At 41.2% G+C, this 18,254-nt stretch overlaps 1 protein-coding gene across 10 annotated transcripts in view; it reads right to left on the reverse strand.

Moving 5' to 3' along the window:
• Positions 1–18,254, reverse strand: part of frmd4a (FERM domain containing 4A) — a 129,487-nt gene that overhangs the window by 21,427 nt on the left and 89,806 nt on the right. For all 10 annotated transcript variants that reach the window (XM_044035685.1, XM_044035684.1, XM_044035686.1 and 7 more), the window contains 5 exons: positions 15,144–15,238; positions 12,859–12,951; positions 5,487–5,571; positions 3,258–3,314; positions 2,408–2,430 (listed from right to left, as the gene is read on the reverse strand). In XM_044035685.1, the coding sequence (XP_043891620.1) occupies positions 2,408–2,430; positions 3,258–3,314; positions 5,487–5,571; positions 12,859–12,951; positions 15,144–15,238 (353 nt within the window). The remainder of the gene's footprint in view (positions 1–2,407; positions 2,431–3,257; positions 3,315–5,486; positions 5,572–12,858; positions 12,952–15,143; positions 15,239–18,254) is intronic.

Genomic DNA, 18,254 nt, shown 5'->3' on the forward strand with positions numbered 1-18,254 from the left:
GGTTTAAATGAATACAAATTCAACTTGTCAGCATCAGCCAATCTCCCCAATTTGGGATTAACAAATCAAATGTGTGGATTACTGAAAAAGCAGGTAATCTGCTGTGGCAACCCTTAGAGAAGGAGAAGCCCAGATGTTTTATTTGTATTATTATTATATTATTATTTATTTTTTTATATTTTTTTATTATTTTTTAATATTTTTAAAAATATTTTTTTTTTTATAGCCCAGATTTAAACAATTATCATTTCATTTCATTAATCACAATTACTTGGTCTAAGTTTAGACATTTTTCTTTTTAGAAACTGAGAAATAAAAGTGACCTTTTAGACATCTACTCCACTCGTGGAATACACACCACTAGCATCAAGAAAGTTACTCTTGATTAAAAAACAAAATGGGGAGACACAATGATTGGATATAGGGAAAACAGCAGCAGTGAGAGACACTGTATGATAATGAAGAGCTTTGCTGAGTGCAGGGGCTACAGAATGTTTTTGGGAGGTATGTGTGTCACAGGAAGGGGTGAGGAAAAGGGGTTTAAAGGAATGTCTCCAGAGTGTGTCACATTCCCACCCTCTGTGGGATACTGTATTTGTTTTCTCCTTTCAGCAATGGAAGTAAGGTCAGAGGTGGCCCATGATGTAGTCTGTTATCTCTGCGCCGCAACAAAGGGATGAAAAGACGACACGCGCTTAAGTCAACATCACACAGATGTTAGTAGTGTGTAGTGTGCGTCTGAAGGTTCTGGAGTGCCCTTTAAACATCCACAAGTCTGTAAAAGCTCCACAGCTGCAGGATTTAACGATTTAATGATGACTAATGTTGACATTTTTAGACCTAAATAGCTGATTATTTATATTCTGAACGTAGAATTTAATGTCAGGGAACATTGCTCTGTCACTCTACACAACAGAGACATCTTTGATCGCTCAAATGAACACATGCTTTTCTCATGAGTGACAGCGGAGGCTGAAAAACGGGCGAAGCAAAGTAGAACAGGGACGAGAGGAGAGAAGGAGGGAGGTATGTAAATCAGAGCTCAGAGGGAGACGGTTGTGGGAGACCACTGATATCGTCTCTATTGTAACCTCACTACGACTCCTGTCACTGGGGAAGGAACACAGCAGATCGAGACATCACACGTTCGCTGACTGGTATCAATATGCTGTTGTTGTGTTTCGTCCGTAATGTGGAAGCAGCAAAACTGCTCTTTACAACAACAACATACTCCCTGATGTGCTACATTGACAGTGACTGCTACTGTAATAATAATAATATCAATGATCGGAAACTTGATTATAGATTTAATTTCCCGGTTCACCTGATCACACATCAAATAAGCTCCAGGCTTAAAAAGACATTCGGTTTATTTTGCCTGTTAAACAAACAAAATGGGATGAATCGACAGATTCTGTCTGTCATCAGGCCACTGATTAAGTCAACAAGGTGCTTTTCTCCACTTATTCCCACACATGCACCTATGAGAGAAGTCGAACATGTATTTATTTACATTAATAAATACTTAACTGCACTAACTACCAGAACTGGAACGTTAAATTTGGCACTGATAGCTAATTTACGCTGTGTCCCTTTAACAAGAACGTCCCCTGAACATAGATTTACAACTCTGGAAAAGGGTGGCCATACGTCCAGATTTAGGCCTCAGTTGTCCTCCTTTTTGGAGCTGCGCTTGAACGCAGCATAAATTCCAATGTCAATCAAATATGTCTGAATGCAGCATAATTTGGTTCTCTTTGTAAGAGTTAAGAAGGTGAACTGAGCAGTGAAACACTGTCAATGAAACCCATCTACATTATGTAGACTCTTAAGCTTGGTTCACGTGTAGTGGCTGCGTTTCCATTTCTCGCTGTTTTTTCACGGTTCCCAGGCTGAATCTAAATCCATTAAAAACATAAATATGACGTTGTTACAACTATTTTTAGAAGCTGAATGTGGAGGAAATGAAGGAAAACCACAGGAAAATTTATATAGACAGGTGAGCGACATGTAGCAGAAACACAGCCAGTGTGAACGCCCTTGCGACAGCTTAAAGGGCGGTTTCACTGAATTTTCACCCAGGAAGTGACTTTGACGATGAACTTTTGTCAATTTCTTTTGTGGGAATGAGACATATTTCTCTCTTTTAGTAATTAGTAAAAAAAGTTAGTTTTGAAATATAAATCCAAACTTCTTAGTGTCACCACATGTGAAATCTCTCAGCTTCTGTAGCTCACAGTTAGAGGCAGAGCATTCATGACTCTCCTGTCACTCACTACACTTTAATGTACAAAAAACTCTATATACTCTATTAAAAGTACCACATATGGGATTCAGTCCTGCTCTTTCTCAACACCATGGTACAAGAACAGATGTATGTTCATTAAAAAACTCCTATTGTGCTTACCTGGTGAAATCACCCTTAGCCTCCTGTTGGAAAAGAAAAGGAACGAGAGAGAGAGAGAGAGAGAAAATGACATATGTGACAATAAAATGTGTTTATGTTCTGTTTGTACAAGTGAACGTGCAGTCAGGTCTGCCGGCCCAGAGTCACACAGAGAAACATTAAACCTTACAGTGAAAATCTCTGACGGCCTAAAAGAGCAGAAACCTGATACTGCACATCTGCACCTTCACAGAGGGGACACGCACTCACACACACTCACACACACATGCACACACACACATGGTGGAACCACTCAGCCCGCTCTATGTGTAACATGACCTTACAGTGTCATGGTTAATGGACTAAACTACTCTGAGGAACAAGTAGAAGAGAGACAAACTGCATTAATAAACTAATGTAAGAAAACTTCTGAGGTACTCTTGAGGGTGACAAGTCTTTCAAGTTTTCTTATGCTGCGTTTCTAACGTGGTTCGGTTTGGTACGGTACGGCATGGTACAGTTTGACCAGTACCTCTGGTTTGTAGGTGAGGCGTGGGCTCTGCACGACGTTGTACCGGTGCAACAACAACGAACAATGACATCGAGCCAGTCTAGCTCCACCCTGACCTTCCACTACCATTTTACTCTGGTACCCCAGTGAAGGGTGCCAAAGAACAGAACGTTTGGGGCTAGTTATTTAGTACAATTCCTCATGGAAACACAAATAAAATACATACCATACTGTACCAAACGGAACCATTCCATTCTATGGATACGCAGCTTTAAATTACAATGAAAGTAGCACTCCTGGTGTATTGTTGTTGTTTTTTTATAAGCACAACAACACACACACAAACAGACGTTATCTTACTTGTAGAATATAGGAAGCCAATTCGAAGACAATGTCACTGTCCACTTCAATAAGCTCCTGTAAGGCGAATAGAAATAAGAAGATAAGACAGAGGACAACACTTATACATTGAACTTCTCTGGGCATCAAGTAAAAAAACACAACATAGACAGTGCTGATGGGAGTAAAAGTGGCTGTGCCTCTTCACATCAGCCATTTCTCCAGGATGAGTTGGTGGATCCTTTCATGTCCCTGCTGCCACACTCTCCACTTTCCCCCCTCTCCCTTCTCTCATTTCATGACCTTTGTGGATGGAGCTCAGCGATTAGAGGCAGAGTGACGGGTGTTTGAGCGGGTTGAGGGTGGGCACACTGATTACTCAAAACATTTTCCAGAGGTGCTTTTTTATTTTTTATTCTTATAACATTACTGTTTTTCTCCAGGAGATCGTGGGGCTGCTTTGAATTGTATTTAACTGTCGCATTGTGAGGGTTGGATCGTGTTTATGTACTTTCACCAACCACATTCTTATACATATACATGGCTGTTTTATGTGTGCACTGAAGGGTGGGTGGGGGGGGGGATAAGGGTTAGTGGGCAGTGAGTAGTGGGTCAAGTATGTCAGGAATGTTCCCTTTACAATCCACCTCTTAATTGGTTGGGGGGGATCAGACGGCCGGGATGAAACACTAGACAGAACAAACCCATCCTGGGTGGTACACGCAGGGCGGCTACTATACACCATCACTCACTGTGTGTGTCTGTAACGTACACACATGAGAACCCACAGCACATCACAACAATGTCTCCTCCAAACTATACAAGCAGATGCTGTGAATCAGATCTACTGCAAATGAGCAACAGATTTACTTCAACAGACTATTCCTCTCTCTGTGTGTCCATCATCGTGTCTTTCACACTTTGTTTGGCGGATGTTCTTATCAAGCATGATGCGAGAAACAGATAACAGACGCAGTAGGTATCTTTATCACGGACACTGCTGGTGAAACATCATTACAAAGTCACTACATTTCATGTTTCAGCCTCTAGACTTAACCTATACGACATGAAGCCTCCACTGTAAACTGTGGAAGTGTTTTAATATTTCACAACATTAAACAGGTATATATCATATACACTCCTCTGACAGCTTAAAATCTGTAATACACTGAATTAGTTTAGAAAATAATGTTTTATAGTGTGAAAACAATGGAGCTTTTTCTTCCTTTCAGGCCTCATACGCCCTCTTCTGGATATAACAGAGAACTGCGTGACCCTTCACTCCACCTCTCAGTGTGACGGGCTGTAAACTGATGTTACAGTATGGAATAATTACAACTTCACTTTCCTTCAGGATATCAACAATTTTTCAATTAATGAATTAATTGTCAACGATTTTGATAATAGATTATTCAGTTTTAGAGTTCCATTGATAATTCAAACACGTTTTCTGATTTTTTAGCTTCTTCAATGTGAATATTTTCTGGATTCGTTGCTCCATTTCACAAAGAAATCATCAACACTGTAAAGAAATGTGATTAGTGGACAAAACAAGACATGTGAGAACCTCGGCAATTCGAGGTTTGGGAAACACCGATCAACACTTTACCAAATTTTCAAACAAATTACTGAAATAACTGGCCTTTTCTGAATGGGATGCATTGAGTCAACGGCTAAATATGCAAAATAACACATTGGTCAAAGTGTTTTTTTAGCTCCTCCAAAGAGCAGCTTAACTCAAAATGTAAAGGACAGATAAAGGTGGCATTTCTGGGCTGATGTAGGTCAAATCCAAGTGCATTGACTCTGTGGGAACCTGAGCGGCCTTGGCAGATGTTTGCACTTTCCCTAGTTTCCTCTCATGGTTCTTGTGTATCTTGCTGTTAATCTGTATGTACAGGCAAATTGCAAAGCCAAACTAAATAAGCCTTAACAGTGACAAATGGCAGAGAATGTGTATGAACTATTCGTTATCAAGTGGGACTGAGTGCAGCGCCTAACAGGACGGCTCACAGCTGATGCACATTTTCTGCTTCACTCAATCAGTGTCCAAGATGGCCTCCTGGGGCATCGCTCTTCATTTAGAACCTAAACTGTGCTGATAAAGAGACACATCAGTGACAGTGTAAATCCCTACAGTGCTTCAGCCTGGAAGAATCAGAGGCTATCCCACATGGTGACATGTGAATAAATATGAATACATTCCTCCGTTCATCACAAATGAGCTGCAGGGCAAATGAATGCGTTTACCTTGTAGATGATGGACTTGGCATTAAGAAAGAAGAGCTCGATAGTGGCATTGTCCTTCAGGTAGGATATACTCTCTATGTAGAATCTGAAAACACAAGGAAACAGAAGGCCATACATTAGCAACGACACAGGCAACTTTAGGAAGGAATCCTTTAAATCAGGGCTGGGTAACACTGACATAAATGAAGCAGACGAGGGCCCACAAATAACATATTTCATTTCATTAAACCCATATTTATATGTAACATGTATAGCAATACATGTTCAAGGTAAAAATGCTGTAAAAATACTTGTTTTAGCTGTGACAACAGTCTGGCACATTTTCTATTTAACGTGAAGGTGTGAAACTGGAAGATGAGTGAGTGAAGTGTCTGAAATTATATTTGCTTCAGAAGCAGAAACAAGTAAAACTCAACATGCTGATGTCATAAAATGGTGCAATGACCTAAATGACCAGAGGAGGGCGCATCACACCAAAAACCAATGTTCTCCTTACAACCGTAGTGCCTGGCAATGATCCACTATTATTAGTTTGTGGGGTTCACCCCATTCCACAATCTCACACACACACACACACAGGAGGATTGAATGTGCACATGATGCACTTCCCACATTGTCTCCACACAGCAGCATCAGCATCAGCAGCAGCATCATCAGCAGCATCATCAGCAGCAGCAGTGTGTAGTGATTCCACATCCACGATCACTAGATGTGGAGTAAAGCAGCACAGTAACCCACTTCTGGCAGAGCAGTTGTGCAGGGAGCTCGTATAATAACGCTGTCTAAATTTAGCTCATGAATACTCGCAGAGCCAGAGGGCAGATGTGACGATACAGCGGGACGAAAAACTGGCTCCACTCTGGTGGAAACCTGTATTATGAAGATGCTATAGGGTCTCATGGTGCTGACTGTCTGAAATGACCCCAAGCGTGTTTTTGGTGAAGCCTGACATTTCAGCACAGACAGTAAGACACATTAAGCCACACATGTACTAATTACTGTGGACTGGCGAACTGGCCTATCGTCCTATGTCAGCTGAGATTAGCACAGCACCCTCTGGTGAAGGATAAAGCGGTAGATAATGGACGGATGGATGGATGCTTTGTATACTTTAAGTTGATTTTTATGTATATGATTTTATTTTAACATCATATAGAGTATGCTTTTTGACTGCATTGGTTCTATCTACAATCCAAACCTGTATGTACTGCTGCCTGTCTTGGAAAAGGGATTTTTAATCTCAGTGAGTTAGATTAATGGTTAACTAAAGGTTAAATGAAAAAATAAAAAGAAATTGCATCTTCTAAAATGATATATACATTGATATTTGAGACTTTTTTGTCGTTTATTTCACATACAGTTGTAGAATAATCTACCTTATTAACGCGTGGTATTATTTTTGTACGAGTCGGTGATAAAATTTATGTTTGTATTATGTTATTATGATATTATGTCTTCTTAGATTTTCCTTTCAATATATTCAGAGGCCAGGGAGAGCAGCCTTTGCCTTTGTGTGACAGCTAATGGGGATCCTAACAAACTAAACTGTCACTATACGACTTGATAAATGCCTGTAAGAGCACATAATGTGACCTGAGCACATGTCCTTATGAACACACTTACATTAATGTGTTCATTTGTGTGCAAGTGAGTGCGTGCGGCCACTGAGTGAATGGGTTTGTACGAGGATCGATAATGGGAGGGCTTAAATTGTGTTACTTGTGTTGAGCTGCGAGAGAGAGAGAGAGAGAATGAGGAACCTTGTCAATATTCAGTGTGAACATTTAATTAAAGCCAGAGTGTTGATGAGACATGAACACACTGTCAGCGGCAGCACAGCCACAGCCGCAAGCACTCGGGGAAGACACCCACTGAACCAGCAGGAGGTGGGCATCTGTGTCACATTTACTGGGAACACACACACTCACACTCACACACACACACACCACACAAATACCACATATGAATGCAAATGCAGTATATGACATGCACCTGCACAGAGAGACACCTACACACACAGAGCTTTGTATCCTGGTGATGAAAACAGTACGCTCACACTAATAATAGATCCAGACTGGACATTTGGAGTGATGGTTTTTCCACCATAGTACTGAAAGTGTCCTATGTGTGAGTGTATGTATGAGTATGAGCATTTATAGCACTTGGGCTGCTATTTTCCATTGCTATATTGAAATGTATATACAGAGGCTATAAGTATGTGCAACATAGAGACAATCTGATGAAATGTTTGTTTTTTTCTTTTTCACCATCTGTATAAATGCACCTGAGCAAAAAGTGCTAGATTTAAAAAAAAAAAATTCAAATTGAATTTGTTAAATTTGGAAATAATCCAACGTTTAAATGAACGATAATCCAAGAAAAACTGTGTATTCTGTGACTTCTGCACAACTGTCATTACTCCCATTTGTTTTTTAAATATCCATCCATCCATTTTCTAACGCTTTATCGTTAGGGTCTTCTTGCTGCAAAGGCAAGAGTGCACCAACCTCTTCTTTTAAATATGTGATATAGAATTAATCTTATTAATTTTGACTGACCAACACAGATCTGTGTTGACCGGATTATTGACCGTCAGTTTAATAAGGTTTACAGGACAGATGATGTTTGTAATGCTGTTGTGATTAACTGGAAACCACGCCATAAAGGCTTGGACTTCCTGTAGACTGAGCAGGGACTCTCCTAACTGCATATAAGCTCGCAGTCAGGCTGTGGGAGGACACAGGTGAACCCAATAGATCCTGATTACACATCCACATTATCCACATTACCAGGATGATTACTTTCAGCTAGGGCTGGGCGAAATGGCTCGAAAATAATGTCATTGATTTTCTTCACACCAAACTTGACTCTAACCAAGTATTTTATACAAATTACAAATGACAGGCTTTTATTTTATCACTGTGAACACCAGAGACAATAGAGACAACTATTCAACAAGCTTTCTACTGCCTCCAAACAATGTCTTAACTACAGGAGCGGTGGGCGTTAACCAGAAAACCAATTTCCTAAATGCTAAGCTACAAATGCAAATGAATCAATAAAATCCATTTAAGAGAAAACCCGTGAACCCAGATTCTGGTTCATAACAACACAATTATTTCAATTATCAAAAGCTGTGAAGGGTGCCCATATGAACCATACCATGCCAGATTTGGCACAGTTCTGTGGGGAGAAGTAGCAGTAAGAGAGAGTAAAGCTCCACACACTGCAGCCTGAGAATCTGAGTTTACCGTTCCAAACCATACCATGACAAGCTGCACTACTGAACCTCCAGGTGGAAACACACCTTAAAAACCACTTTACACAGCTTGTTTAAGGCCGAGCCGTTCTGTGTCAATGACAGCAGAGGAGGGGGTGTGCACCACTGTTCCTGCTTTTATCAGTGCAGAGAAGGTAATTACAGACACGGATCGATGTGTGAGCGTGAAAGGGAAAGCTGGCAACGATGGGACTCAGCCATTGCTGTGCTATACCTATACATCATGCCTGAGATCCTGGAGTGTCAACACCGTGTTATATAAGCGCTCACAGGTTAGTTTGGTTCAGAGCAGCATTATCGAGTGTCTTCTTAATGACAATATCATGAGATCCTAGTATAGTGTGTGTGTGTGTGAGAGAGAGAGAGTGTGAATAAGGGGGTGGGGAGTTGCAATGGTGCAGTCAGTGTGTGACATTTGGAGAGATTGAGGTTAGAGATTGGACTGAACTGCAGGGGAGAACGGGAGGCTAAAGCCTCAAAATGGTGTCAAAGTTCACTGTGACACAATGACGCCACCACATCCTCAAACACCCATTAGTCTATGCAAATACACACACACACACACACACACACACACACAGTGACCCACACAGTGACCAACACACTGACACATGTACACACACACACATCTGGAGGGGCAAAGACAGAAACCTTTAGAGAGAGTCATGGTGATGTAATAACAACGGAGTATTCGATTATCTGATTATTCACTTATAATTAAAACAAGTGGATCAGTTACCGTGACTATTCACAGACGATGTAAAAAATATACAGAACAAATGTTTTATCAACTGCATAATGGGAACGCGCCATTAGAATGCATCTCATCAGCGGCTCCTGTTTGCTCAACATGCTGCATTACTTTCACTAGCTCTTGTGGGCTGGAGTGTAGAATATTCAACAAATACTACCTTCGTTCATCTTGACTATCAGCTGTGATTCAAAAAGCTCTGTTTTTTTGATCAAACAACTGCAGGGGAAGAATTAGCTTCCTGGAACCACAGCACTCTCAGGCCTGTGTCTGAATAATTTTAGTATGGATGCAAATTACAACTGATACAGAAGTGAAACAGTTGTCTGGCACAGATCTTATTCTAACATATAGTCGTGTGGATGTACTGTAGCATAAAACAGCAGTAACAGCGCTGCAGATGTTATGTGACTCAGTTTCTATCAAGTGTCCTCACGGCAGCCGATGAATGGGACCAGTGCTGGATCCAACCTGTCAGATTTCACTGCACACTTTAAATCCACAGAGATTGACCCATATATCGCAAAACTCGACACACTGAGACTATATTTGATCCTTTTAATGCCCCCGGCGTGCTTCTTATGAGTTTGGAAATAGTTGGAGAGCATATTATTCCAGACCTGCAGTATCCTGACATCTCCCACAAACCCCTTGGGGTTGCTTGGATGGAGATGAACGGCGTCATTTCCTGCCAGAGCAGGGGGGGGGAGGGGGGTTACCTCGGTTGTGTGACGTCAGCCACATGAGCTCCATGACAACCAAACATCTCACATCTTTAACGATCACTATCACACTGTACAACTACACCACTCCTCCCTAAATAGAGTGAACAATGGGTCCATGAGCTAAGGATAGGATTTTGACACAGCCGTCTCATTGTGTCATTGAGCTGCGTCGTAAATGTCAGCTGGAAATGACTGTTCAGTGACATTGTTTCAGGTGAACCATGTGCGTCATGTTCCTATGGACATTGCTAGAACAGTTTCTGTCCCTGGAGAGCGTATGACATCATTAAGACATGTTGGGGACAGGGAACATCCGGTAGATGCTAAACAAAGCTGCAGCTTTCTCTTTCAGGGGGTTTGTGTATGTGTGTATGTGTGTGCAGAAGTAGGTAGGGCTGTGTGTTTACATTTGAGGCTAAGAATGATCAGAAACTCTCTTCTCAGGTCAGGTGCCTTTTTCTTTCTTTTTCAAAAAGTCTATTGAAGATAAAGCGCCCACACATGCAAACCAAACCACACACACACACACACACAATCAAACATAAATGAGCCAGGGCCTGTGTGAGGGTAAAGCGTGTTTCAGTTCTGAGTGGAGTCATTGTATGTGGAGTACAAAAGGCTGGGAGCGGAGTGTGGGACTGTGTCCATTACCCTGTCACGACAGGTCAGAGACGAGCTGGCTTTTAACTGAGGACATGACTCTAAGGCTACGTTCACTCTTACTAACACACTTGAAAGGGCACATCACATACGCTGGTCATGCACACAGTGCTGTAAACAGTAGGAAGATTGTCTACTCAAAAATACCACAAACTAGGAACAGCAATGAAGAAAAGTAAGATTCACACGTGATCGATAAGACTCAATCAGGAAGCAAATGTGGGCGAAAGGTGCGTTTTTTAAACCTAAAAGTAGTTTAGCAGAGTTTTCAAAGTTTTCTGACGCTGTTCGGATATAGACGTCTATCAGGGAGTAGAGACGCAACAATTATAGACTGTGATGGTGCAATTATTGTTTGAAGAAAAACCAAGGTTCCATGGTTTTACTAATTATGGTCATAATGGATTGTTATTTTTCAACATTACACACACAGAAACACAACTTTTCAGTTTTCTTGCAATGTCTCTGGAGTGACTACATGTTGTTTTGGTACAATTCTCCTTTCCCATTGTGCTGGAAAACCCGTTTGATTCTACTACAGGACCAGCTCAGTGTTTTATTAAACAACTTGAGCCATTGTTTAGCAAATATAGACAAGTATCTGTTCTTTAATGTTGAGTGGCAACAAGTGTTAATGGTCCAGAGCTCGTTGCTGCGCGGCACGTGAACCAGACTGATGCAGCAACTTCTTATGTGTTGACTTTTCCTCACTGTATTAACGTGGTTCATTTGAGAATGTGACCAGAAACACAGTTTTTAACTACAGTTAACAGTCACTGCCAGTTTCACTCGCCGGGTGTCGCTACCTGATGTCTCCCCGCGGTGGTGCTGCTCAAATAAATGATGGAAACCTGGGTGGAAGTGACCTGGCCGAAGAAGAAGGAGTTTACAGCGGGATAATGGCAGGGAAAGCTACGTTAAGAGATGTCCCATTCATGTTCAATACATAGACTTTATGTACTTCATGTTCTCTATGTTGTGAATAAAGGGAGAAATCCTACACTTTCCTTCAGTTAGACAAATACTGTGATGTATCGCTATATGACCGTCTCGCCTCGTAATGTTGGGGGTTGCCGGTCTTTGAAACACACGGATGATTGATTGTGTTGTAGCACACTTTTAATAATGAAATGTAAATATAATATATTGACCATTTATTTTACAACATTTTAGAGGAAGCAGAACTCCCCTTGCCGTCTAGGAGCAATGGCCTCTATTCTAATGGTTTAAATCTTATTTCAAGTTATGAGCAGGGCTTAGATTCACTCAGTTCCTCCCAAATCTTTATTTCTCCGCCTGTCACACAGACACAGCTGCACACACACACACAGATTGACAACAGACACATCTGCACAGTCAGACTCATTAAAAACATTAGTCCTGTTCCCGTAAACAGAGACGACAAGCACGTGTATCTGCTTATTGCCCGTGGTCATGAGATCTGACCACATGTGGTCCGGGTAAGTGCACGTTAATGCCAGGTGTTGACAGGCATACTTTACAGTGTCCACGTCTTTCAGGACCCGTGTTGATACCAGGTCTGTACACATCTTTTTTTGTTTGTGGCATGAAAACGCTGCAGTGCTGTGGCCACGAGGTGTAAATGCAGCAAAACAGATGAAAAAGGAACAATGTGGACAAAGTCTGAAGCAGCAATAATAAACGCAAACTGCAAGGACACTGACAAGTCAACTGCAAAGCTCTTTGAGAGGGCTCTGCCATCTTGTTTTGATTGTGGCACTGTGAACATCTGTGATCTGTGATTTACATGCAGAGCATACTGACGAGGTCTAACAGGCTCATGATTGGCTGAGTTAAACACGAGGGTCAAAGCAATTTCATAAGGGGCCTGTCATCACTAACCTCGTTAATCTGTGCCCATTACCCAATAACTGTATGTGTATCAGAGGCCGCGTTTGCTGTGTGAGGGGATTTAGTCAGTGAACGGAGACTCACCTGACACAAAAGTACAGGACTATGGGACCAGACTTCTTAGGAAACTCATGTTCTAACACCCGGCGGTCCAACTGCAGCCAGCTGAAATGGCCCCTGAAGAAAGAAGAGAACAAACAATCAATCGGCGTTATCATTTATGGTGTATCGTCATTTAAGGTATCTGTGATGCCTTTTCCTGGTTTTAAACGCTATTGCATTGATGATAATTTATCATATTGAATAAATTGGTGAACTACGCTAGATATAACAAATTAAATATTGTTTATTGTTGAAAAAACATAGAATCAACACACCAAGACTAATTATTTGTGTTATAGCATAATTTTACCAAATTTATAGGCAATTTTCTAATATCTAACATTAAAAATACAAATAAATTGTAATAATGCTCTGTATTACATGATTTTAAAATACACTGGTTGCCTTAACAGTAGATATTTTAAATTAGAGTGTATTTACCGCGTATTGTCACGCAACATCGCAAAAGAAAACTTTTCACGAGTCCAGAGAAACAACCTGTGTGCAGCTTTATAACCATATCTTGTATAGAAATAGCCTAAAAATATCCAGATATTATTTGTAAGGGTTATATTGTCCCGTCTTATAACGTAAAATAGTACATTGTGATTAGATTTTTTTTGCCATACTTATTATCCTCCATGTAGCAGCTTAGCATTCCTTTCTTTTAGCTTTACCTCACTTCCCTCTCTCTCTCTGCTCTAATTCCTCTGTCTCCCTCTCAGCAGAGGAAAACTACAGCGACAGCTTGTCACCCTGGTAACCCTGCGTGGCATCCTGCATAAGTGAGGAACATCTCTCTCCTCCTGTCTCTCTCTCTCTCTCTCCATCCCTCTCCGCTCCACACACAGTCTCTTGACCAGTGCTGAGGCGTCTGCTTTCCCCAGGCACATCTACAAATCTACACACCATAGAATTAGTCTTGGGGGGGGTGAGATCACAAAGCTGATATTGCTTTGCTGCTTGGACACAGTGTGTGTGTGTGTGTGTATTGTGTGGTGTGTGTGTGTGTAGTGTGGTGTGTGTGTGTGTGTGTGTGTGTAAATGCCACTGAGCAAAGACCAGTTTTGCTTGACATTAGTCAGTGTGTCCACAAGATAAAACAAAAGGAGACACACACATAGGCAGTGGAAATGTTTGCCTGTATGTAAATTTTCTAGGTCACAAAACACAATAAAAGTCATTTGAATGTCAGCTTTGCATTTCAGGCACAGTTCTAATGACAAGCCGCCTCACTCACAACCTTTCTCTCACCCAGAGCTGGGCAATCATGGCCTCATCTCAACATCAAAAACAACAATATACCTTTCATTTGTGAGGGAAAAATGAAAACCATCAACAGGATACAGGGTTTATTTTAAGGTCGCTAAAATGGGCACGCACAAAACAAAACAAAACAAAAACAAAACTCAGTTAAGGGTTTAAAAGCACACTGGAAATTCCACAGGAGAAAGATGATGCCAAAATCAACAGCCACATTTTGCTGCAATATTTTTGAAACCATATTTATATCTCAAAGCATTTCCGAGAAACTTTCATCGTGGCACTTTGGAGCTTTATGCAGCGTTTGTCAAAATAATGTTAAGATTTATCGTTATTGCAACAAAGGTCAATTACTGGACAAACTAATAGGATCGAGCTGCGCGATAAAAACCGCGTCATATACGATAACGTTGGTGAACACTGCACTGACAATCTGCAAGTATCTGCATGTATATATACAGTATATATGGTTGTGTTTGTTCTATTTGTATTTCTATATACACATATATATGTATATATGCAGTACATGCAGTTCACTATCATTAAAAAACTGTTCTTCTGTTGCTTTTCAAAATATTACAAATAGTCACAAGTAGCTGATTAACTTTTTAAAATCAAGCAAATAATCATATGTTTACATTAAAAGCTTTCTATTTAGACTGTTTTCTTCATTATATATATTATATATGCATATATATATATACACATATATGTATATATATATATACATACATACATATATATATATATACATACATATATATGTATATATGGTTGTGTTTGTGCTATTTTTATTTTAGAGTGTATTTTATTCCATGCACTTCCAAATATATCAACTGATACATCGTTTTCAATATCATTTGGATCAATGAAAACAAAGTGAGTTTTTTAACATGGGATCCGTCACACTAACTGGTCTGGGGCAGCAGAAGATATGGATCGTGTTCGTGTTACATCGAGTTTAACGCCGTCTCCAGAGTCACTGATGCTTGAATGTCACTTACGTTTCGTCCGTGTATGCAATTCCAAAGTACTCCTTCTCCTTGAGGTTAAAGTGAGAGGCCACGAGGTCCAGCAAGTCCTTGGCCATCAGCTTGGGCTGCGGGGGAGACACAGACATGTTAGTGTTGCAAGTGCTTGTCCTTATCTGCTATAATAAGTCTGGGTGCACTGGTGCGGCGGTATATCACACTGCAGTTTTAATTAGAGCAGATACATATGGGAGAGTTTTTAATGTATTCTTGCAGGTATTGATTCAATGCAGTGACTAAGCATTTCGACAAACACTGGGGGGGGAGGGCAAGAGAGAAGGAGATAAATGAGAGAGAAAGTATGTGAGAAAGATGGATGGAGTGTGTGGATGTTGCTGACAGTGCAGGGACCCTGCCCTTCCCCTCCCTCTCCCCTTTCAGCTCCTCTGACCCACACCTCTACTGCAGAGTCATGGCTCTGGGCTGAGTGACTGTAATGCGGGGAGAGGGCTGCAGTTAGCTTGCTAGCCCGTGTATACGGTGGAACACTGTGTGAGTGACAGCGCGTGTGGCGACATGCTCCATTCATCCATTCATCACAACGCTCAGAGCATGCACAGCATCTCAAAGCCCAATGAAAGCTGGGCGACCGTGCTGATGCTGCTGCTGCTGATGCTGCTGCTGATGCTGCTGCTGCTGATGCCATATGCTGCTGGTTTGTGACATCCTGAGTAACAGCACGCCGCACCCTGAGGTTAACCATGGGTGTGCCTCACTGGCTACATTTTCATCCCACTGACACACACACACAAATCTCCATCCACCGAATGCTTGCAGCCCACTCACAACATGGAGGACGAACACATGTGTGCTGTGCGCGTTTACACGAAAAGAGGAAAACACACAGTGTGCAACCACATCACACATCATATACACAGCTACCACATAGTGCTACATTGTGTACATTCTCAGTCATCGCCCCCTTGAGGTCCTTGACGGTAAGCTCACTTCGCGGCTACAACTGAAGTGAGGGAAGCTACTGAGAGCTGTAAAAGAGAGGGAGATGATGTCATGCACAAAGCAAGCACACACACACACACACACATGCAGCAACACATCTCCAATGACCTAGATCACATATAAGCATGACGCCTACAGTGATGCTGCTACACAAAATGACTCTGGAGAGCTTGAGCAGAAGCCCACATAGTATCGTTGTGCTTTCTGACAATGGTACAGACCTTAAGATTGTGTGGTATTTACGGTCAGTAGTTGCAGCAGGCACGACAACATCTTTATACAGTTCTAGCACTACTCGGCTCTGCGGCCACTCGGCTCTCTTACACAACACAAACACACAAACTAGTGACGAGCAAGTTCAGTGCACCGAATCATTAGCATTAATTAATAAGATTAGCTCAGTGCTTCACAGACACAGTCACTGAAATACGACTGGACGAGTCGTGATCGCCGGCTTTAAGCAGTGCTGTTGCTAAATACACCAGACTCCTTGGTTAAATACTGAGATTTTAGAAATGTCTTTGCTAAATGTTGGAGATTAACACATTTTTTAAAGATTTTTTGTCTTTTTAACTGAGCTAAAGTCTGGCATTTTTCAGCACTAGAAGAAAATGTCAAAAATACTCCTTATCGTTCCATTTTTTTAATAGATTTCTGCAAAACACTGTTAAGAAAGCAGACATTCGCAGAGGTGTGCCACAACAAAACAGGACGTCAGACCCCTGGTTACTTCCATAAAATCCATCTATGGAATGTTAAGTTTGCATTTGTGTTGTTTAATATACAATGAGACATCATTACAGGCTGGTTTGAGTCCTGGAGCGTCTGACGCTGAAGAAAATTGATGGTCTCATCCACAAATGTTCTTACCAGTCCTGTTGTTTGCCCAAATGACACAGCAGTCGCTCAGGAGAGCAACACAAGGCCTCTTTGAAGAGCTCAGAACATCTTCAAAGTGGACATTTTCAAGGTCTAGTAAGAGGCTGTCTTTATGGCATTAGTAGTAATGTATGTTTTGGTTCAGTCAGAGACTGGTGGTCTCTCATTAACACGCACAAGCCAACGGCCTCCTTGGTAACAATATCAATTAAACCTCATCCATGCCACCACAACATAAGACACATAAGGCAAAGCAGACAGGAACCTGTTGGAAAGGTATCGAGATAAAACTAATCATGTGTGAAATATGGTCACAAGGTGTCAAAGACGTTACCATTTGTGCTTGGAAGATGGACGAGATAAGGACATATTTACTGACAGTATGCGACACATTTTCATGTACTTTCCTCCATAATATCATTTCAATCGTCGTGGGAGTGCCGTTTGAATAAATGCCATTCTAGGTGGTTATGAAAAGGTCTTACAATATTTGATTTGGAGAACCCCAACAGAGGTATTTCCCAACATTTTACAAAATTGCCCAGGAAATAATCCAAAATGCCACTAAAAACATATTTCTGATAAAAAAAAAAGTTGATTTATTGTGTTTTAATGCTTCTATATTATATCTTAGCTTATTGATGTATATTTTTTAAACAACAAAGGGAAAGAGAGAAACGCTATTCCAATTCCTCAGTAGGTCATGTATGTACAACGGAAGCTGACTTGACTTTCCTTTTCACAACGTATCTACTGTACATTTATCTGCAGCCTTACATGAGCTCACTTGGTAGTAAAATGAAATTGCTTCTTGTATCTTCAAATGACAAGTCAATCTCTGCTTTATACACAAACTGACACTGGAGTGTATCTCTGAGAGGATAGATATTACTTATTACATAACAGATGTATTTGTTAATGCTGTGGAATAAACCAATATAGTATGGTACATGCGGTGACTGACAGTTAATAATACATACAGTAAGTGATAAGGCAAACACACACACACACACTAGGAGTGGAACAGCAAGCAGACAGCAAAACTCTCTGCTGGCTTAGACAGCATTACTTCTAATAGACATTTAGCCTGTGCTTCCTCAGCAGCACAGGTAATTAACAGGACAGGAGGTGCAGTGAGGTGCAGGTGAGGGGGGGGAGACACACCAGAGCAGGAGAAGCCACAGACACACAGGAGTAGCTCACTTGCGAGGCTCCATCAGCAAGTCACAGCCTAATCTCTGCAAA

Source organism: Solea senegalensis, linkage group LG10, assembly GCF_019176455.1.
Source record: "Solea senegalensis isolate Sse05_10M linkage group LG10, IFAPA_SoseM_1, whole genome shotgun sequence".
In the NCBI taxonomy this organism is placed as follows: Eukaryota; Metazoa; Chordata; class Actinopteri; order Pleuronectiformes; family Soleidae; genus Solea; species Solea senegalensis.